Source organism: Lepisosteus platostomus, chromosome 9 (assembly GCF_059453375.1).
Source record: "Lepisosteus platostomus isolate fLepPlt1 chromosome 9, fLepPlt1.hap1, whole genome shotgun sequence".
In the NCBI taxonomy this organism is placed as follows: Eukaryota; Metazoa; Chordata; class Actinopteri; order Semionotiformes; family Lepisosteidae; genus Lepisosteus; species Lepisosteus platostomus.
Window position 1 is genome coordinate 48,889,949 of NC_142619.1, and position 24,226 is coordinate 48,914,174.

The following is a 24,226-nucleotide window of genomic DNA, read 5'->3' on the forward strand; positions in this document are numbered from 1 at the left end:
TTTCCTCTGGGTGTTCCAATTTTCTCCCACAGTTCAAAAACATAGCAGTATGTTAACTGGCGTCTAGAAACATTGGTGTCCTGTCCAGGGTGTACCCTGCCTTGCAGCTGATGCTGGCCAGGATAGCCCTGGCACCTCCTGTGACCCTGTATTGGAAGAAGTGGTTAGAAAATGAATGGATGCACACTGTGTTGAGAACTGTGTCGAGAATGCTATTGTGTAAGGAAGTTTTTGAGACATTCAAAATAAGCTGCTTTTTGAAAAGAAATATTAATAGTACATTAGCAGAAAAATTGTTTAAGATAAAAGCCTGGAAAGTGTTCTGATAAATATTAAAATGTCATTTGTATGCCTTCACTTATAATTTCAAGAAAACTTCTAAATTATGAACAATTATTGAGAAACAAAACAGAACTCAGAAATCAGTTCTATTACAGGTTTTTATTGTTTCACATCCAACACTGTACACCACTCAAAACCTCTTCTACATTAAACTCATATTTTCTTCTAACCATCGAACATACCAAGTCCTTCTTCAAAATTCTCACCTTCCCTACATACAAGCTTACCATCATATTTTTTTTTGCCAACTCATGATGACTTTTTTCTTATTAAGAGAAAAATTCACCACACACAGAAGCAGGTGTTAAACTATCTTGTAGCTCTAACAGTTACAGTACGAACCTAAGTTAACCTCAAATAACTTGTTCAAACATTACCTGCAACAATATATCCTTATAACTCTTTGCGTTTCCACTTCTCATACCTTCTACAACATACACGTTCCCCCTTCAACATAAAATATTTACATTACACCTTCATGTTCTTCAGTAGTCCAATGCTATAAACAGCATTTACATGCTTGCAGTAACAACCAAAAATCCTCATGCAAGATGCTATACTGGAGGGTTTATTCCATTTTTTAGCAAAACAAATGTCAGCTCAAAACCAACTTGGCTCAGTTTATATTTGTCATAAAAATACTATTCTTAAAACTCAATTACCAGTTTGGTACAAACTGGTGATTGTTTAAAAAAGCACTGTATTTGATTCAATGAATATAAACTATGGAAAACATATAATATTGGGCAAGATAACATCTGTACAATAAGGAATGCAAAAATGAGAAAATAGGATTGTTTCTTTACAAACTGCTTACCTTAGGATCAGATTAACTATTGACTATTTACAATGGCATTTCTTTACAAATCTACAACACATATTTCTCTACAAATATTAGATAATTGGTATTGTTATAATGGCTGACATGATACTAAAACAGTGCTTATTTTAGTAAAAAAACAATAATTGTTTGGGCATATATAAAAACGTTTAAAAAGGAACAAAGTCGCTAAAATCAAAATTACCATAATGCCAATTCAGAATGGGAGTGTAGAGGCAAAAGGGAGTATCAACAAATTCTCTCAAACCATCTACGAAAAAGGACGCTCAACCCTCTCGCATTCAGCTGTTAGACTTCTTTCTTCTGCAGTACAGCTGAATATATTGAACGTAGCTGCCATTAAGAAAATGAAATAAAAAGTATAAAACAGATGAAAGTTAACGCTGTATTATACATAGAAAACAAATATTCATAAATACAGGTCCTTTTCAAGCCACGTTTTGGCTTATTTACACCAGCGTTTCCTTCCTTTTCCCTGACGAATGGAACCTCTCCTTTCTCGTTTTCCGCGCGGGCGGCGTCTTGTGAGCCGAGGCCTGGACGTTCTCGACGTCCTCCAGGGAGTCCTGAGCAGGAGCAGTGCCCGTGGCGTCTTCGTCCGCCTCCATGTGGACGACGCCGGAGAGGGTGGAGGACCGCCTCTTCATGGCCACGGGCCCCGGCAGAGGCGAGACCCCCTCCGGCTCCTCGCTGAGCAGCGGCAGCTCTCTGTCCCTCTGAGGGGACTGGGCAGGCTGCTGCGCCGCGATGGCGGTGCGGATGCAGTTGAGCCACTGCTGCTTGTGAAAGACGTCATTGACTTGCAGCGTGTGGGACTGGCCATGGGACGGGTCCGCAAATCGCACCCTGAAGATATTTTTAGCTGTAAAACAAAAGCAGCAAGTTTTAGTCAGTGCAGTAAACTAATCGTTGCACTGTAGAATATTAACATTGTCCTTATTGAATTATACCCTGCATTCAGAGATTGATAGACAGGTTATGTGTCAGAGGAACTTGTCTATACCCTGACCTGAAATTCAGCTTGATTTCACCCACCAAATTCTACACAGACCTAATTCCTGTTTGAACACCTTAAACAGATATGGTAGGGAGGTGAAATAGCCTAATTTAAGAACGTGTATAATTAATTTGCATCTTAATTTTTAAACGTGTAAGCAAAGTCAATCTTGGAGTAACACAAAAGTACACTAACAATCCATTTATCTATATTTTACCACTGCAAAAAATTGCAAACAAATACTTATTTTGCACTTTCTGGGGTGGCAGAACCTCACTTGAGAAATAAGGGCAGATGTATCATAATCTGATTCCTCAGGGTACCATGTAATTGCTCTATAATGCATCCTAATTGTAAACGAGCTTTGTGGCAGGGTCTGGATTCTTGCTTTGAATGCATTCTTGAAAGGAAAATCATTCTTTGGACTGTAGAAAGCATATTAACGTTGAACTACAGCCCAAGTTCAGAGACTGAAGTAAACAAGGAGAGCTGTTTCAGAAAGGGGTGGGGCTCAGTGCAACACAAAGCATGGCGCTTCCCACCTTTGTCCGAGTTGCTGAAAGCTCCTCTGAAAGAGCCGCCCATCCTGACGTCCCCGTCCTGAAGGTCCTCCAGGACCAGGTCCCGCACTGGGATGGGCTGCCGGTACACTTGGTAACAGAGGCGTTCGTTCCTGGTCACAGGCCGCGTCAAAATCAGCAGCTCTTGGAACAAGAAGACGTACAGTTTCTAGAAAAAAAGACGCCACGTTATATAGGCATTATTTACTATTTAAACAAATTTAACACAATAACATACCAATATTACAATTTTCTCAAACAAATCTGAATTCACAATTCAAGAACAGTATACCCTTCATAAAACAAATGCCATTTTCAAAACTTCTGGCTTGTGTTTTTTCACAATGTGACTTTAGTTTCTGAAGAACAAGGAAAGCCTGGCAACTCACTGTTGCACTCTTGTTCCTCAGCTCTCCGTGGCACAGCAAAGTCCTGCATTTCTCAATGTGAGGATCCCTCTGCTTGTCATCCAGGTACTCCAGCTTGTCAATGTAATACTGGCATTCAGATTCTCCCTTCTTGATGTTGATGTCTGAAAGAACTCCTTGGATTATGGAAATCTGCAATCGTCAACAGAAACGTACTTATTATAGCATGATACTCTGTAGCATAACTCAAAGCACTAAACATTTAAAAAATGAATTCAGGTCAGGTTATGCGTGAGTAACTGATCTGAAATTCAGCTTGGTTTCACCCACCAGATTCTACACAGATTCCTGTTTGAACACTGTTGACAGATATGGTAGTTGAAATTGGTTATGTTTAGCGACTCTGTAAACAGCCATAGACATAAGTACAGTAGCCCACATACCGCCTCCTCTAGGCTCTGTACATCAGGGTGATCCTGGGGAGTGTGCTTTAGGATCTCTTTCAGGAGAAGAGGGTACTTGACAAGCCGGCTGCGGGGGATGTCCAGGAAACTCCAGAGATCCAGCTTGCGGCTGAAAGGAGATTCCAGGCAGCGCTGCAGGAAGTCCTGTACTCGACGGTCCTGCTTCTTCTGGTCCAAAAGGGCCTTTGCTGCCAGCTGGTTGCTGCAGTAGTCTTTGTAGGCATTGAGCCCTGGCAACTGCAGATTCAATAAGAATGCAGAGCTCAGTCAACCAACTGCAAGAAACAGAATAAAACACAGAAACTCTCGAGTCAGAGAAACATAATACCCACCCAGTTCACAACAATGTGACCAATTTGTCCCACTGTTCCATCTGGACCTTTTGCTCTTGCAAGCTGTGCATGTAGATCTGAAAGAAAGAAGAATGATTTAATATATACATTTAAATTTAAGTGTATGTACCACATATAAGGTAAACTTTTATCTTACTTTATTGTTACTTATTTTTGCTTTTTTCCCCCTGGAGATTACACGTAGTCCAACATTTTATACACTGAATATCAAAAGAAAAAATAAATAAAGGAGTTTTAAAGGCCTCACCTTCATGCAGTGGTATGTATGAATCCAGATCTCCAAAGATCTGCGTCAACTCCTCTTCTGACATTATGGACAGCTTCAGCATAGGATCATGGTATGCCTAAAAAATAAATTTAAAAATCAATCTCTTCTTTTTTTATATGGAAGAACACTGATCTGAAAAGGACTGTACGGCATTTGCCATTCATGCCTATGATTTGTTTTCCTTTTGAAAAGATACAGCTGAAAATATGTGCAGTGAAGACAGCCAAGATCTGATTTAGTCTGTTTGTGTAACATGTATTGTGATGACAGTAAATTATTTTTGAGTCAGACAAATAACTGACCTTCCGGGCTAGGTTGAGGTCTTCAATCAAATCTTGTTCCCCTCGAGACAGTTCAAATATAGCCTGAGAAGAAAAAGGAAAAAACGATTTAAGTCCAACAAAATTCAATCAAATTACATACTGTATCAGATATAACATACATCATGTGATGCACTGTGCTCAAAATACATTTGTTAGCAATTATCTCAATTGCATAAGTGATCTCATAGACTTAATACTCTAACAGAATTCCTTACATGAACTTTGAAATTTGAACTTGGAGTTCTGACTGCACGCTTTCGAAACAGACTTTTCAGACAGAACTGTTTGATAGTTGGTTGTAACAGTACAGTGTACTGGCTGGCTCAGATGACAAATGCACAAGGTGGACTCCGAGGAATAGTGGACAGTTTTATCATGAGCAATAGTACTGCCACAGACAAAGCATGCTCCCTCTTAATTTTTCACTTTCAGGGGCGATTCCCACTCCTTGCATTTTAGCTGTTGTTCGGCACAAAACGCAGCCTTCAGGTGCGCGAAAAACTCATCCTAATCTGCACGCTTATTCTCCACCCCAGACGAAGCTAACTCCAGCCATGGGCAAGCATGTCCGTGTACGGAGAAGTTGCCGACCCCTGCCAACGCACTCCCTGAGGGGTAAGTAAGGGGAAAAAGTACAGAGTGTGCCAAGTCTGTAATAGCTGAGAATGTCTGGATCAGCTCAAACATTGGAAGACTATCAGCAAAATTGAGTCAAACATTTTCACATACATCACACGACAAGCACGCCGCGGGTCTGGCCAGGGAAATGGCAGCTTATGCCACTTTACATAAATAAGCTTGTTTAAGTCCAAATGAAATCACTCAATAAGCGAGCTTTTCTCATGCTCTTCGCAAATCCAAACACACAGACCTCTTGTCTCTTGATTTCCTTGGCAGAAAACGTTCCTTTCTTGTTCACATCCAACGTCTCTGACCAAAGCGTACTGTTCCGCCTCTTCGGGGGTGTAGGCGCGGCAGCTTTACTGCAGGACTTCTGGGAGGCACTGGGGGATTTGCCATCACCTCGGAAAGAGATGGACTGTGGAGGAAATAAAAGCCAGTTCAGATTCACCTGCCATCACAGCAAGGGTGTACTCTTTCCTGTCACGTCCCTTTCAAACTGGAAGTGACATTTCACAATCTTTATCCAGTGGCTCTGCATAATAAATCAAAAACACAGCTTTGTCATCATTGCTATCAACATCATTGATAACTAGTACACACTGTTAAAGTCTATAAAAGCGGGTCATTTTTTACCTGGATAGTTTGTCCGAAGCGCCTGACTGCACCATTTCTCACCGGAGAGATTAAATTAGCTAGCGAAGTCACCCTGCCAAGAGGTCTAACCCGCTTGTTACTTGGTTCCTGAAAAACAAGCAAAAAATCAGAATTAATCCAGGTTTGTAGAAATCCTCAGTGAGATAAATCACCAACACCTCACCAATCCTTCTCTCAAACCAGAGAAGAATAATTTTTTTTTAATCTGACAGTCAGTACAATTTCTGGGACAGTAATCTAAAGAAAAAGGTACAAGATACTGGGTAAATTTCAGAAGCTTTGCTATGGCATTTTCTGGCTGGTAATACTATACTAATGCTCCTCCCAAAAAGGTCAGGAAATTGCCCTAGTCAACAGCTGTTTTTTTAACATGTGATGATCCCATGGTTCTTATCTGTTTACAATGGCCTACACTTACTTCTAGGAGGGTAAAAAGGCTTGGAGGCATTTGTGGTATGTATCTGGTTCTAGTCTCAGCTGCCATACCCAGGGTGGTAAAAAAACCCTTAGCAAATGGTCTTTGATTACTATGAATGGAGAATTGTTTTTGCTTTTCGGCAACTTGCATACAAAATGACCATTGAAAAGAAATTCTGCCTTGTATAATGTGTACTATTCACTTCACAAAAAGTAGGCCAATCGGTGCAATACTTTTACATTTGTTTAATAACACTGTACTCAGGGACCCGTTTTTATTCTTCCATTCTTCAATAAACAGGCAGAAAAGTTGGTTAAATGATTGTAGTACCATTACACTTAAAAGGAGATCAAAGCCTGTATAAGTTAAAACATGTAACATCCTCATCCTTAATCACTTAATCACTAGTTGATTAAAAATTCAAAGTATTGGGTTAAATGGGATCATAGACTAAATTGTGGTTTAATATACAATCATCATGTTTTTTACACTACTAATCAGAGTTAATTGTGAGTGGTTACAAGTAGGTTGGTACTAATCCACATTTATAGAGAAGCAGTACAGTGGGAGAGATTCTTTCATGTCGGAACAGGCAGACAGACTTGCGTGTGAGGGGGAAGAGAACCTGAATGAATACAACAGCAGCTGCAGAACCCCCCTTTGCAGCCAAGACTACCCAACAGGTTAAGACAAAGCAAAGCTTTTTTTCATTTGCTATGCATTCCCTTCCCTCTGAGAGTCATATACTGTGAGAAAAGAGAATGTACTGGCCAATGACAGGAACCACAGCAAAATAAATGTAATGGAGATAAATTTTGTCTCAGTCTGAACTGGACCTAAATAAGACTTAAACATACGCATAATAAAAATTAAAAACTTTAAATGATACACAGCAATTTTGCTGAAAACTTTGCACCTTTTTCACTTCAAGAGTAAAGCCACTAATTTTGTAACTTTTTTCCTGTAAAAAGTAATTTGTGATTTTCTACGAGAATTTAGCCTATGAATTTCTATAATTCTCTTAAGCATTGATATTCATTTGCGCCTTCTGAAAAAAAACCCCATTAGATTACTAATTGTTTGAAGTAGAAATTAGTATGGTACACAGAAGACCTTTTTTGTAGTGCTTTTCTGTTTGACAAGCTAAGCAGTATAGAAAGTCTATACAGACCCATTCTAGGACAGAGAGCTGCAGAAAAATGCTACTGGCAATGAAACATTTCTGTGATGTAGTTGGCATTAATATTTTCCATATGTCGGCTAAAGACAACCACTCATTTTCAAACAATGTGCTTCATAAAGTTCATTCCATGATTTTAATAAGCGTTAGTAACTTGATACGTATTCCTTACTTATTCTTATATTAACATTAACACCAGAACAGTACAAAAAAGTGGCAGATGATATTTACAATAAAAAACTTTGGAGGTAGCCCAAAGAAAACCATGGAAACATTTGACACTTCAAATACGTTTCCTATGTGTGGAAGACCCTGAAAAAACATTATAAAGAGAAACGATAATATGTTTCTATTTCAGGTAGTGGTTTGATTGCAGTTCTAGATTGTGCACTCTTGAGGATAAAAGATTTTGCTTAATACAGGAAACCACCCAGATCCGGCAAATGACAAGATTCTTTGATAAATGTTTAGTGTGGCCTGTCTAGAGTTCTATTCCCCGAGGCATAACCACCCCCTTTTTTATTCCTCTACTTCACAATGTAGCGTGGCTGCCAGCTACAGTCTGTGACCCTAACATACACAGGACAACCTTATATTTAAATTATATTTAATTTTATGAGCATTTGGCATGGTATGTACTCCAATAACCTATATCAAACTAAAAACAACAAAAAATGTATTATAACCACAAAAAATTCAATTTAAACTTAAAGTTCAAATTGATTAGAACCCTACCTCTGTAATGTTGTGTTTTGTTTAGCTTTTTAACCACACTAAATCTTAATCAACCCATAGCAGAGAACAGGAAAACCTTCAAAACCTCGTATTGCCAACACAAATACTTGAAAAGAATTCAGTGGTCAACATTTTATTCAGAAGAAAAAGTATCCAAGAATCCTTAGGTCAGCTAAGGTACCAGACTAGAACAAGAGGATTTACCAAATGTTCTTGATGTCCGTCAGTGCATGCGTTAAACCAACAAGCTTTACAAAACCATGCACAAAAAATTTATTAGGTAATTCATATTTGATCTCCAAGCTCATTTAGCTATTCCTGCTTGAACTATCGCTCATCACAGAAAAAGTCATTTCCCATCTCACACACACCAAAGAAAACCACAGAAGGTCTCGATAAGGAAGGAAATTGGAACTAAAGCAGAACAGATTCTGATAGTAATAACCCAAATGCAAATGTTCAAATTTGAAGCCTTTTTTTAATGCTTCAGAGAAAAAAAATTCTTCACCTTTGTGCAAAATAACACTAACTTATTCAGCCCCTCTTGGCTTAAACTGCGCTTTGATGTCAGGGTGATTGTGTTTGTGCTTTAAAGGTTTCATAGGTCTTAATGTGAAGTCATCTGTCCGGTTTTAAAACAAGTCTACTACAGTAAATGTCTATGACTTGACTAGAGTGTATAACTTCAATATAATGGTCATTCCGAACATTTGACGTTTGTAACAAACTTTAGCAGTACTTTATATTTAAAAACTGTATGTTACCAAAAATTCCAAAACAGCACTTACAAAATAAGATAGCAGAAATGCTAAACCATAAAACTAATCAAGGTTTGATCTTGAGGTCACGGTCTAATTTACCATAAGCAGATCTTGAAATGGAGTCAGAATCCATTTTCTCATTTAAGAACAGAAGGCATTCAAATGTTTGAAACAGCCAAGAATGAATAAATATAAATATGACTTGAGAACTAATATGCAAAAAAAGGACTGATTTAACATGATCTTAGGAACAGCAGCACCTGTTCTTTATTTACCAACATCTTTTCTTACCTCGGATTCTTTGTTGAACTGATTCTGGATATCTAGAACTTGAAGAGTCCTTTTGATAGGCACTATACTCCCAATTTCATCGTAAGCCACCATGCTTTGTTAACTCCTACAGGTAATTCCACATGAAAAATTCACTTTAAAATATAATCCAAGTAAAAAAAAAAATCCTCCTTCTTTCTTCAGTCTACTGTGTGACCTCCCTGCTCACTAAGTTTCCCTGTCTAGTCTATTTCCCTGTTAGAGGGAGAGTGAACTTTAGTCAAGGTAGGAGGGGCAAAGCAAGAGGTACAACCTTCTCCTGGGATCCTTTGTCAGCCAACAGGGGCTGTGTCATGTTAAAGGGGTGGAGAAACAACTTTGACTTGAACTATAAATACAACCCTGTACTGTAGCGCTAGTCTTGTTTCATACTCTTAATTCTGCTTAATGCTAAATTTGATTGTTTTTAATGTTAAGCAATAGTTTGTTACAAAACCTGTAAACAAATATACACAAATCAATGTCTATGCCTTTCAATAAGTTTACCCACGTAAGAAATGCAAATACAAGATTGGTTAAAAAGATTCATCAATTAATACAAAGTTGCTTGTTCGATCAACACAAGACAGGACTGAGAGCACAAAGGTACACTTGCCCTGGATGTGGCATCAGCCTCTGCTGGCACATGGAGACAGGTACGATTTAGACAGTTCAGTAGGTAGCTGTGTCAGCATGCATAGGCTGAAAAGGAACAAATAAGAAGACTCCACAGCCGAAACATTGTGTTTCTTTTCTTCTTTTTTCAGCATGTTCCTTTACAATTTAGACAGCGTGTCTTTGGGGGTGAGAGAAAACCAACAAAAATACAGGAAGGACATGCCCCAGCCCAGATTCAAACCCAGGTCCCAAGTGCTGATTCAACTGTCTCACCAATTGACTAAAATGACCAATTAAACAAGCAGCTCGCTCTCATTACTACTTTGATATTATAAGAAAATAAGTATTAAAAGATAAAAACCAACAGTTGCTCTACAGTGACTGCCGAGAAAGGACAAACTATCTGCACTCAATTATACTAGTATTTTCTCATCCACCATCTTTAAACAAGTACTATACAGTCCAAAAATACGAATGCATAGTCAAAAGGTAAGTGTGAACACCTAGGGATTTGTACTAAAGAGTCATTTACACAAGTGTAACAAAGGAGACAGTACTGTAAAATTCGCATTAGAATTAAAATGAAACATTTTCTGTAATCTGATGACAATTTGGAGTGGAGTTTAGGACTCTGGACTCCTAGCCTGAGGGTTGAGAGTTCAAATCCCAGGGGAGTTGAGAAACGCAGTACAAGGTAAAGAGTTTTACTCCGTTTGCAGTAAACCAAGCTGTACAAATGGGTACGACACATTTTACTCAAAAAGGCACTCAATCTCTGTATGTCTCTTTAGATATTGGAATGTTTAAAAAAGGTACAGTATTGCTTTATTGCAGTATTGCTGCCAAGGAAATTATGCAGAATTTGTCTTTTATTTCAACAAATTAATTGTTGAGAAAGGTGTGCAATGATACCTGGATAATCCTGATCGCCCTGTTTTTGGTAAAGTTTCTGTTGAGGGGGAGGGGTATTTTACAAGAAAGTGACCTACATTTTCACAGGTTTGCACAAAGAGTTTACACACTGGTATGAGCTATAGTATTGCTTATACTAGAGAACGTCATTTAAAACACTGTTGGATGTATAGTTCGGTTAAAACAATTGGTAAAAACACAAATGCTGTTTAAAGCCAAATATTTTATGGAAGACGTTACAAAATAACAATCAAAGCATTAGTTACACAAAATTGACTTTAAAGTACTTTACCACTTAAGAATAGACAGCAATTGAATGAGAAGGTCAAAGTCTTAAAGAATGAAATTACTCATGAGGAAAAGTAACAGATGTGGGAAAGAATATCCACTGTAATAATTTATTATGTATAACGGCATTCATAGGAATAATTTTAAACCCTCAAAAATGTCAAATATTACCACCTGAACCATAAATTATTACTTATAAATGCAGCTATTTACACTATAAAATCTCACAAAATGTGAACACTACCTATTTGACATTTAATGCTGAAGTATTTAAAATCCTTATATGGTCTTCAGAATCAATGGTGAACACCCTGTTAAAGGCCAAGAGAAAGCTATGAATGCTAGAAGTGCCTTTAAAACTGAGAACAAGCACTTTTTTTTTTTTACAAAAAGAGTCTTGGAAGACTATAAAAAACTACCAAGGTATGTTGGTGAAACATGGCTTCCTTCAAGAAAAGGTGATACGAGTCTCATACTACTAAACAAGCTAGATGTCAAATTGTATCCTTGTTTTTTTTTTACATGTTCATTTGTATAACTGTTCATATATTAATATAAAACATCAACTGTGCAGGATAAGAAATTTGTCAAAGAGTCAAGAGTAAGCTTAATTTACATTTTTGAGAAACAAAATAGGAACTTTTCATTTCATAGGGGAATTACGGCTAAATCAGACTAGCCTGGAAACTAGAATAGGCTAAACTCAAATGATTAAAAAAAGGGTATTTTCTTTGTTATTGATAACATTTAAAATTGTTTCTTTCTTCTTTTTATGATCTTAGCAGACCTCTCATCCATAGTGACGTAATTAATCAGGCTACAACAATTTTCCTTTGGATAAATTACAAAGTGAAGGATTATGTGCTGTTTAGATGCTAGACTGAATTGCAAACAAAATAAAATTGCAGCCCACACTTCATTAATATAGCACAATGCACGAGCTGTGTAAACTGACCACAGTATGTTTTCTTCCATAAAGCTGCTTTATTATTGTAATTTGAGAAGGTACCAGTTTATGACAATCGCAATGAGCTCTTGAGCATCACACCCAAAACATATTTTTAACTTGCATACTGTACTGCAAAACAGAACACCAGTCATACTCCATTCCCTTCTCCCTCTGTGGTTTAAAAAAAATGACTCACTAACGTACTAAACTTCAGCGTCCATATATTGTGTATTCGTATATTCCTTTTTGGAATGTTAACTGTCAAAAATTATGTTTCTGTCTCTCAATTACTAGTTCTTTATTTAGCTAGTTAAAAGTTAAAAATACCAGAAAGATACATATTTTAACTGTATTAAACACTATGCACTGATTTTATTTATAAGAATATTGATACAGACAACATTCATTCTGCAGACGCAGGGATGGTTCAGTCCTCTGTTACTTTCCTTCTTCAAAATTATTCTGAGGCAAGATGCAAGTTAACATAGGATTTAATCATATATGTGACAATACTGAATTTGGCATGCAGAAACAAATTAAGGGATTAATCACACACAATTACTAATATAGGCCCAAGATTCTACAGTACAGTTCCTTCAGCTCAGGACTGGGGTTGAGCCACTTATCTGTGCTCACAGATGGTAGGTGTTGACCACAAAGGCAGTGATTTGAAAAAACAAGTCTGCTCCTATGTAGAGCCACTCCTAAAGCATCTGGGTGAGTGGGAGAAGAGGATTACAATCTCAGCTGAAGTCACTCTAACTGCACACCCAGTGGGCATGTAAAAACCTTGTTACTAGGGATCATATAAGAAATAATAACAGAAATGTCAACTGCTACTACTTACATTCCCCCCAAAATTAAAGAGAACCTGAAAATAATAGTTTAAAAAAGAAACTAGAAAACTTGAGAAATCTTTAACTTTAGAGAAAACTGAGATGTGGATTTTGCAGAATTAAGGCTTACATTATTATTTTTTAGATCTCTGTTGATTAAACCTTGAGTATTTGTGTATTTCTGACTTCTACGATGTATAAATCTCAGAGCTAGAAGGATATTTGCAGCTTTAGTGACCATTAAAAAACATTTCTCTACTTATGCTGTACCTGTATTCTTTCAGAGAAATAGCATATCCTGAGTATGGAAACTATTCAATCAAAATAAATATTCATTCACTTATGACTGACTGAGATCAACTCATTAGTGAGGTGGCTAACTGGGCACAGGTGATAACATTTTGATTGTCGAGTCTGGTGGAAGAAAAGAAAAGTAGAGAAAGAAACTAATATGGCCTAATTTTGAAAAGAACAACGCCTTTGTCTCATCATGCTAAGACTAAGTCACCTCAAGTGGGCTCTTCAGGCAGCGGTGCCAAGTCCTCTTTAACAATGAATTAAGGTTTTGTGCAGAGCACCATGATGGACGTCAGCGGGTGTGGTACAGATGTGCTGAACAACAGGGGAATTGTTGTGCACCTGATCAATCAATGGAAAGGTCTAAGTGTGATAGCCTGGGCAGGAGTGGCTAGACTCCAGACCTCCACTTGCAGTGATTTAAGGAAAACCTTGTTCCTCGTTCCCACTTTTAAGGAAGAGTGTTCCTGCAGGCTAATCCTGATTGTGACAACAAATTACAAGTAAACACGTCTGTATGCTGTACATGCAATAACAGCTTTCTCTTGAGATGAGAATGTGACAGTGAATGCCTTAGTCACCAGTTTAAATCCCTATTGAACATTTGCTGATAAACAGGGATGAGTTGTGGCATCTAGGGCTCAGTGCAGTAGACAGACACAAACATTTCCTGGCTTTAGAAGAGCAATGAGACAGAATTCCACAAGAGAACATCTACAACAAGGCGCAAAGCATGTACATGTTAATAGTCTGTGACTTTCACATAAACACCCTATTGATCAAGTCTGTTGATGACAAACATGAAGTAGCATTATGTGATAAGTGTACTTGCTGCAAATGCAATCACTTATTCTTACATTTATATGTTGATGTTCAATGTAAGTAGGAGAAAAAATGGCCTGCCAAACTAAATATATTTTAAAAATTGGTTCAATTAAATTATTCAGAGATCAGGAGTACAAACCAAAGAAATAAAAAGGCTATGCAACAGGTAAAAAGGGCAACCAGGCTCAAATAGCCTGCTCAACTTGATGACAATGTCTCATTTCTCAAGAGTTTATTCAACTGGATTGTAAATGAATGATTGCACCCTCAGTTTACCTGGTTGCTACAAAACACAAAAAGTAACTACAACTCCAGTTAAAAGACATGAATCACCTGATAAAATGATATGCCCATTAACAGAAACAGAACGTAGGCAGTGATTTTTGGTAGATATCTGTGATAAAACCCTCTTTCCAATGATACAGTGGGAGCAGAAGTTCTGTACTTGATATACTGTATGAAAGGATCTGATCGGAATTTAAATAAAGTCTCTTTCCTGTAAACTCTGTTTCATCCATCTAAACTAAAAAGGTTATCTAGAAGACATTTCTAGGTTTTACTAATTCAGCAAATTCAAGATGTGTTTGCCGAAGGTAATTTATGTATTGAATGAGAAAGTGTGTGAGCTGAATTCAATAATTGACATTATCTTTAGTATTCCAATAAATCTGTACACTAGTGTGCAGAGCAAATTGTAGCTGTCCTCTTACGCTATAGTAAGGAATATTATTTCAGAAAGTTGCCATTAAATTTCAATCATCTTAAAATTATGTTTGGAGTACAAAGAACCTAAAAATAATATTAAGTACTTTAAGTAAGTAGCTGTGTCAGCATGCATAGGCTGCAAAGGAACAAGCAAAGAAACACAACGTTTCAGCTGTGGAGTCTTCTTTGGTTGTATAGTGGAAGCACACCCAAAAAAGGCTCCACAGACGAAACGTTGCGTTTCTTTTCTTCTCTTTTCAGCATGGAATAAACCTTTAATTTTTTCTAAAAATAAGATGGATAATCAGAAAATTAGAAGGCAAACTACTTCCACTCTTGGTACTGCAACTCAGTTAGAACAAAAGAATAGAAGTTCAGCTACAGACTTTCTAGGGAAATTTAAAGAAAAAACCTTTCTAGAACAATTTCCTCCGACAGCATGCATAAAAACAGCTTGTCCTGTATTTACAGCTGAAACATTCTGCATGGGTTGCATAATAAAGAGTGGCCAGTATCCTTTTCTTATCTTGATGAATAAAAACAATGCCATCAGTGTCTGTAGCACTGTATTTTGGAAGCAGCAAGAGCTTGAGGAACTGGTTTACAACAGTCCTACTACTGATTGCAGGAATGATTAGATAGTATCATCCACATATGGACACAGTATGACTGATGACATCTTATGTTTCAGACATAAATGAATGCATAGTTCTATCCTATTTAAGCGGCAACCAAGTTATACCAAATGTATGCAAAGACCTGATTTCAAAGATAACAATCTTGAAATTCATGCTACGAGTTAAAAGTAATAAAAACTGATCGCAAATAAGCCTTTTGCAAACTACAAGACTGATAGAGTTACTTAATACCATTGTGCAATAGATATTCAAAAGCATTATCCATCAGTAAGTAGATCGCAAAGAAAGCATTCATAAGGCCACAACAATTGACGACTCATGTCTCTGATCTAAAAAAAAACATTTTGAAGAGATGTTTGGTTTAAGAATACTAGATAATCTTTCTTGAATCTGATATACAGAAAATGGATATCTCCATTCTTGATGAATTAGTATACATTTTCTGACAATGCTCTCCAATGTGTAGATGAAGTGACAGTGTAGTTTTATCTCTGTGAAAGCTCTTTTTCCTTAGAATACAATGCACACAGTGAATTAAAAATCTGCATGTTTCATCCACTAAATTCCAAATGTAACATGTCTATCTAAATGCACATATTTACTTCAGTTTCAACACAGAACCTTTCTGACTAAAAGAGAAAGTATGAAGACACTTTTGATGTGGTACGGTCTGGGCAAGAGGTATCTGACAGAATGATGTAAATGTTGCTTTGTTTCAGTATTTTAGAACCACAATAACAGAATCAAAGGCTTTAATATTAAAAGCATATGGTATGGGAATGATGCAATGTATAAAAATGTAAAGTTTCTCTGTGAAATCAGAGATCTGTTTTGCTTCACTGTTATAGAAAGGCATGGCAATGCCTTCTAATTTTGTTCTGAGTTAGGGTGTAGGGTAAATCTTCAAGATGGAGTAGACATGATAAACGTTCCTTTTTGCTGCAATGTTTTTAAGTTTACAATTTGTACGTTGTCCAAATAAACATAATACTTATTTTTATTTATGCACAACTTTGTCTTTGATGCAAGCAGACTACTACATTGTAATTCAAATGTAAAAAAACCTTTATGGGTCTGGCAGGAGACGCAAAATACCCCCATGTTTCAATTTGTGGCCTATATACCGTTCATATTGTGTTTATGACAATGCACAGCAAAACAAATGAGAGTAAGAGTGTCTGTCACAGTCTATAAACATGGGTGTATCACTTATTGCAGGGTATCTCAGACTTAAGAAATAAAAAACAGGGTTGGATGCGTTACAAGAACAACATGTTTTAGGCCTAATGCCAGTTTCTGTAAAAAAAATGTATGACGTGTACAACACAACAATATATGGAGTGAAGAGTTCATAAACAAAAGAGACACACGATCTTCACGTAGGATTTAGAGGAAGTTAAATAAAGGCATATCAAATATGCAATAATTGGGAAATGTACTGTACTTTGATGATTAATTTACCTGTGATGAAATATAACAATATAACAAACTGTTGCTAAGGTTTTCCTAAATCAGAGCATATGATTGTCCTTTTCAAATTGATGAGTCAGGAACGTTTCAGCAATCCAAATAAGTTTTGTTTCCATTTTTATTGCTTTCTAAAGGTCAGTGCTCCTATGGTCAGTAGAACAGCAGTATGTGTAATTTACATATAATAATAATAACATCACTTTATTAACCCTTTACAATTTCTTGCAATAGGAATTTGTCTTTTCGCATACCCCAGCTTGCTCTCCATGAGACACACAGACAGGGAGAGAAGCTTGGGGTCAGAGCGCAGGGTCAGCCATTGCACAGCACCCCTGGAGCAGCTGGGGATAAGGGCCTTGCTCAGCTGGGGATAAGGGGTTTATGAACTCAGGGGCCCAACGGAGTAGGATTCCTCTGCCGGCTGCGTATTTGAACCGGCAACCTTCCAGCCACAGGCACAGATCCTTAGCCACAGAGCCACTGCTCCGCCCATATGCCCACTGTGCATTAGATATCTTTCATTTCTATTATCCTTCAATTCTGGCAGTACACTATTCTTTTTTTTTTGCTGAAATTGCTAATACTTGGAAACAGCCTGAGTTACAGTATAAAGGAGAAGCACTTTTACACAGTGCATCTTTCTAGTACAGACAAATTACCGAATTGTTCTGTATATAACTAAACTAAACACTCCACAATTCTGATCTCTGTCTCTGTTATCTGTAGTCTGCTTGCCTCAGGTTATTGATGCAATGTGTATTGTGCTTGGACAGTTCTTCCACACCTGCACCTTCTTTAATTTGCTTTCCACCGGGAATAATAGAGCATGGGCGCACTCCTCTAGACATGGCAATACATTGAATTAACATGTAATTAAATGCATTTGAATCACAGAAGCATTTGCGTCTTACATGTTGTTGTAAATTTATAGTGCATTTAACTGTTCTTCACATCTACGCCTCATGCTTTAAAAGTGATTCTGAACAATGGCAGTGTATGTAAAACCAACAAAACTTAAATAGAAATAAAGATATAACGCATTCTTACCTTAAAATCAAAACTGCAAAGACTGACGACATCATCATCTTTCTCTCGTCTCTTTCGTTTCTACAGAGCAACAACAAAGCAATACGGCATTTTATTCGAGCTAGCAAACAAAGATTTTTTTCCGTCTGCTATTAGCTTAATAAAACAATACATTATGTTTTTCCACGTAGTATGTAAAAACGGCATAGACACATACAATACAGCATGATGCTCGGGGTCAGCCTTTATCTAGAAATTAAGAGAGACCAAATAACCGGATATGTAAGGCTCTCAATTCTGGATTTCTCAGCCATTCTTTAATACTCTATTATATTTCAGGAACTTCTGAAAAAATGTGTCTTCAAATAGTAGCCAGTAATCAGGTTACATTCAGAATCATTTAAAAAATCAGATTTTCTTTTACATTTACTACACAGAGGATTTTAAACACTATTCCAAACCCTTATTGTAACTGTGTAATTCTGCCACCTCCTCTCATTGTGTGCTTTTTTTCTTACTGTAAAGTAGTTTGAGAGGCCACTTTTAAAAGTGCTTTATGAATAAAGATGTTATTATCATCATTATTGTTAACGTGTATCTTATGCACAAGCTATGTGTTAACTTTTCTCAGGGACAATATACAATATATTAGACAGGAGTTTGTGTGTATGGTTTAATTTCACATTCAGCAGGAAATGGTGTGTTTAAATGGGAAAAGCATAACTGGGTGCCCCTGTTCTTTCCATCAGTCTGGAACAACTCATAAAAAAAAATTTCAACAAATAGATTGCCATTACATAATGTCTGCAGGAGGGGCTCTCGTTTGAACCAAACCAGTAAAAACATCTGGCCACACCTGTGTTCAGAAAAAAGGCACAGTAGGCTGTTATTCTCATGAGAGCTCTGTACAGTAGTTCATACAAAAAAGCAAAAGAGACCACTTTCACATCTTTACATGCAATGACTACACTTTATTTCGATGGCATTTAAAACTGGTTTTTTCATGCTCCATTCCTCCAGATTCAATGACCTTCCAATACAAGGTCACTGCAATTCAAAACCGAACCTAGCAGACAATGTGCAAGACACAGAGGGAACAATAAACAGACAAAACGTAACCTAGATAGCAAGTCTTTAGGCTTTAGGAGGAAAACAAAGCACTAAAAGCATGCCGCACTATAATCATTACAATACAAATTCAAAGTAATAGCTCTATGAAGAAAGAGCCTGTTCTCAGTAACACTAAAATAAAAAAAACGTAATTAACATTGATTAAGAATGCCCTTTAATTAAAAGTAGGATTCCAAAACCTTTTGAAATGACAAGATCCTGGAATGAGATTGAACCTTCATCTCAGTATTTTTTTGACTACACAGTTGCTACAGAACCCCCAATTCTTTCAACAAACACTATTTGAATTCACAATTTATATTGTAGATGTGTAACATTTATAAGAGGTTATAAATTTGAGCTCCCAGTACTGTTTGCCAGCTTTGTTTGAGACCCATATGGAGGATAAGAACTGCCCCATTCCCAGAGGTTGGGGAGTGAGAACTGGCACACAATATATCACAGCTTTGTACCAAAATATTCTCTATTGAGAAGGTCCTAGGAGTGTCTAGGTGTGAATTGCTTTGGAATAGTTCAGGTGGAGCTTGGTCACCCACTGGATCCAGACCCATCGATACTGTTTTTCAGTTGAACTCTCAACACTCAGAACGTCACTTAATGAGACAATAGACACCTTCCCCACAGACATTAAAGCAGTCGTGACACTGAAACTCGGCTGTTAAAATTAGCAATATAAAAGGGGAAAACTGCATCAGACAATCTAAAATTATATTTGAACTTTGTGGTTATAAGCAGGCTCTTGTAATTTAACCCCAGGGCAGACATGGAAATAGAGGATAGCAATCCCTGCAAACCCTTCCATTTTTGAAAACATTTAGCCTAGGTTTTTACTTTATATGCCTGCAAGATTAAAACATCCACTTACTTGGCAATTGAATTTAAAAACTGTATATTTACTTCAGATTTTAGTAAGTGAGAAGTGATGAACAAAAACAAAAACATTTAGGCCTAAGTGTTTCCAAGAGATTACACATCTGAGATAATGTAACCTAATTTGGAAACCTGATTAAAGCCAAATGTTTCCTACATAAACTGGAAATAGTGAACTACAATCAAAGACAGATTTTTGGCAAAAGATTAAGTGTTTTTAAACCTTTGCTGGCCTTCTAACATCAAACAAATGTTTTGAATTTCAATACCATCTAGTGTACAGCACAAGGACTCTAAAAACTAATGTGGTACAAAAATGCTATGCTACTTTCAGAAACTAGTGACTTTTCCCCCCCCGCATCACTGTATAATCATCAAACAATACTATAAAAGGCCTTTATATACAGTATATATGTATACTGTACAATGTATACATATAGTAATGAACTGATTTTCATCACAGGCCATGCTCAATATTACATTAGAGGACATCAGGCTAGACTGGTGAACGCTATAGCTATAAAAGTGTGCATCTTTCATCTAAATGCTAAACCTGTTTTAGGAAAATTTGCAGAGTAAAAAAATGCATTTAGTGCATTGCATCAGACGAGGCTATAAGAGACCTTTATATATGATAATATCATACTTAATAGCTGAGTGATCCTAGGATCTCATCCATCCATTGCTTGAAAGAAACAATCCCAGCATTAACAACATAGCTGGTTAACTTGTTCGATACTCCTACGGCCTTTGTGTAAAAAATGCTTCGTGTTCTAAGATTTGAATGCACTTAGTTTTAGATATCTAGTTCACTTCGCACTGTTGATACTAAGCCTTTTTTAGAATTTTAAATACTTGGTCCCCTCTTAGTCTGCTCTGCCTAAGACTAAAGAAGTTCTTGTAGCCTGTCAGTGTAGGACATTCCTTTGCATCTCAAAATGTGGGACAAATCTTGCTCCTCTCTGGACTAATTCCATAATTAATTCTAGTTTCTGGCAGAAATGTATTATTTTTTGTTACATCATGACCAAAATTGTACACGGTATTCTAAACGAGGTGTTCAAGTACATTTCACAGTTTAACACAAACACCTTCCATTTAACGTCTGCACTTTTAACTATTTAACCTAGGATTCTGTTTGTGCTTTCCTTGCTTCCTCACATTGTCTAGAAGATGGAAACGATGTTTTCATGTGAATATCTTTTTCATAAGTAGCCTCTTCAAGGGCTTCCCGCTTTAAATCACTGGATTAGGTTTTTACCATCTACCAGGCATTTGTCCATTCTTGAATTTAAATCTAAACAATTTCATTTGCTGCTTCTAAAGTATTTGCTACCATATCTATTTTAATATAATCTGCAAACTTGACTAATTCTTGAACTATACCAGAATCCAGAATACTGACATACATCAGTGGTATTTACATATATATGTAAATCGTGCGTACATCAATAACTTGTGGTATTAAACTATTTCAACCTCTTCTTTCTTTGCATTAACTAATTCTGAGTCCAAACACACACATTTCCCCAAACACCCAACACCTATAATTTGAAAGATACCCCTCAAGAACTTTGTCAAAAGCCACCTGAAAATCTAAACACACCATATTGTACGCTGTGTGTGTCTTTTACTGTGGCTGTTTGTTCAAATAAATCTAACAAGTTAGTTAAGCCCACAATTACCTTATCTTCTTGTCCTGAAACAAATGACTAGATCCATAAAAATGTGAATTTCTATATAAAATGAATATACTTTGTTGAAACGTGTAAAGGTATTTTGATACCTTCAGCTTAATGGCCTTTTATTGAGTTATTTGGATTGAATGAGAAATTTGTTTTAATTATCCTATATAATTCTGACTCATTATAATTACAAAAAAACTGAATGCATAACAGGATAAAACACTAACTATTGATATAGAGTAAGGGTTAATTTGAAATTAATCATGAAACTGATACACACTATTCAAAAAGTAGCACTCATACCACTTAAGGTGTGGCTTTAAAAAAAAAACAATTGAAAGTTATCTGTTTCCATTCCATAATTCTGAGTAACGTCAAAGCACTTGACAGTGTTGGTAATGACAATTTTCCATCAACAATTTTTATGATATTTTTTTAAGCTAAAAGGCAGGGTCCACATTCACAGACAGTCCATATTGTAATGTAAACACAAAACCTCTCCTCCCAGCAATGATGTGTGCATCACTGCAATTAACTATGCTGATGATGGAATTATTAACACGTTTCATTATGTTTCTAAAAGCCGCTGAATTTTGTAATGCAATACAGTTTCCTCAGCGTGGCATTAATTTTTGGTGTTAATGCTAGACAATGTAGAGCACAGACAGTTTGATGTGGCCACTAGTTCGCATGACAACACAACTCATTTTCAAATATTTAGTTAGGATATTTACTCACCTGAATACAGTATTTGCAAGTTATAAAATCAATAGTACCCTCTGTACTGTGCAAATTAGGTGTGCACAGTAAACAGAATCATGATAACATGAATGTTAACACTTGCACAATTGGATACTGTTATGAACCTTAGTTTTAAATGCGGTGTCTGGAATGGATTTTTAAGGAGGAAGGCCCCTAGAAAATGCTATAGACTTAACAAGAATGTATGATGAGCATCCATTTCAGATTTCTAACTGGAACATGCACTTTGCCTTTGTTGAAAACTACACAATCACAAAGACAGACTTCTGTTTATTTAAACAAGAGTCCGCTCGTGGGCTCCCTCCAGTCCCAGCTACTCATACATCACCACTGGCACTTCCAAGCTGGCCACTGCCTGGATTCAAACCACTAATGCAAGGGAGAGATGACTTGGGGGGAAAGGTTTTACTGGCTGAGACAGTTAGGAGGCAATTATGTTTAGCCTACTCTTTAAACGGACAGACTACCAAGCAGACAGACTAAATATCTGTGGAACAGTAGCAGGAAAAATAGCTCGTTGAAATTTCTCCGCTATAAAAAAGTTACTGTGCAGCTACTTATGCTTGAAATTGCTTTCTTTTTACACCAGATAACATCTGGAATGTGCTTTATATCAAAATTAAATCTAGAAAATAATTAGGTTATTAGGAGGTTAGGAAACAATTAGAACTGTCAATTCTATGGCAAGTTACAATTGAAAGCTGCTTCCGAAGAAAAAACGAAGAAAGCATTTTATGCTTTAGAAATTACAGTACAAATATTTAAATAATTGGAAAAAAAACTGAGCATGGTACAAAGAAACTATACTGTATCTAAACTGCTATAAAATGAAAATATACCATTAACTGAATGTCAAAGTAGAAGCCAAATGTTAAGAGCAAAACAAATAATGATGTTTTCCCTAAAATTGAAATGTTACCAAGTCAAACACTTAATGACAGTCATTATGAACTACATGAGCCATTCTTTATTCCAGTAAAATTCTTGGTAGAAGCATTACAAGTTTTATAATATTGTTCATATGATGGGAAATCTTGAATATTACAGTAAATCATCGTCTTTACACTAGTTAATAATGTTAATGTTTCTCCACTGCTTAATTAAATTACAAGACTAGTAACTTCAAAAGCATCTCAAATATTTGGCAAGCTACACATCTTGTCAGATCTCAGCAGCTAAGCAAGCCAGAGTCTGGTCAGTATTAAGCTGGGTGACCCTAAGTAAAAGCAGGCTGCCTCTGCAGGTGATGCACGCAGACCAGAAGGTATCAGTCTTCCCTCTAAACAGGGCTTTCCAAACCAATGACTCAGCATGTTGACAGGGACATTCAGCTGTAGGTGAAGCCATCCTTTGGATAAGACCAAGGATTCAACTGAGGTAGTGACTACTAGGACATTAAAGATCGCATGGCACTGTTCACAAGGGATTCCCAATTTCCTAGCTCAATTTTACTCTTGATGGCTAGCCTTCATAAAGCAAAAATTCATAAAGAATATAGAGAAATTTTGTGGATTGACTAAAACTAGGTTGACGCACTTTAGTTTTGGTAATCGCTTTGGATCATATCAGAAAGCATCATAGAAATGCAATAGTACTGTCCACATAATAATGACCATTTTAGTATGACTCTACTTGAAGGTTCACTAAACAAAAGTCGAAATTCAGACTATAAAATAAGTAACTTAATACTCTTAGATGTAGACTAATGCAAAAAAATTAAAAATGTTCATCTCATTTTAACAAGATCTCAGAAAAAAAGTAAAACAAAAGAACTGAATACTTAACAGCTGTCTAATTTATGCCTTAGCACCTGAAACGCTACATGAAAAAGTGTCCAACTAAGCCATTCATTCTACCATGTGCTGGCAAATTGGTCTAGAGGCAATTGTCCTGACTGGAGATGTACTATTGAAGAGGCTGTTCCTAATCAGACAGAAATACATCTGTTTAACAAACATGAGACACTCAGGGTGTAACAGAGCCTAAATGGTGGTTAGAAGTAATCTGGTTCTATCAA

General features: G+C 36.7%; 1 protein-coding gene across 2 annotated transcripts in view; it reads right to left on the minus strand.

Annotated features, from left to right (window-relative positions):
• Positions 1 to 422: 422 nt before the first annotated feature.
• net1 (neuroepithelial cell transforming 1) overlaps positions 423 to 24,226 on the minus strand; it is a 29,301-nt gene continuing 5,497 nt past the window's right edge. Inside the window, exons 3-12 of one of the 2 annotated variants that reach the window (XM_088645396.1) lie at positions 17,783 to 17,842; positions 5,774 to 5,881; positions 5,388 to 5,555; positions 4,496 to 4,558; positions 4,173 to 4,269; positions 3,905 to 3,981; positions 3,552 to 3,809; positions 3,130 to 3,300; positions 2,723 to 2,909; positions 423 to 2,045 (exon numbers count right to left, since the gene is read on the minus strand). In XM_088645396.1, the coding sequence (XP_088501522.1) occupies positions 1,633 to 2,045; positions 2,723 to 2,909; positions 3,130 to 3,300; positions 3,552 to 3,809; positions 3,905 to 3,981; positions 4,173 to 4,269; positions 4,496 to 4,558; positions 5,388 to 5,555; positions 5,774 to 5,881; positions 17,783 to 17,842 (1,602 nt within the window). In that variant the 3' untranslated portion in view covers positions 423 to 1,632. Of the gene's footprint in view, positions 2,046 to 2,722; positions 2,910 to 3,129; positions 3,301 to 3,551; positions 3,810 to 3,904; positions 3,982 to 4,172; positions 4,270 to 4,495; positions 4,559 to 5,387; positions 5,556 to 5,773; positions 5,882 to 9,179; positions 9,429 to 17,782; positions 17,843 to 24,226 lie in introns of those variants that run through there. The other variant, XM_088645397.1, reaches the window with a different exon arrangement.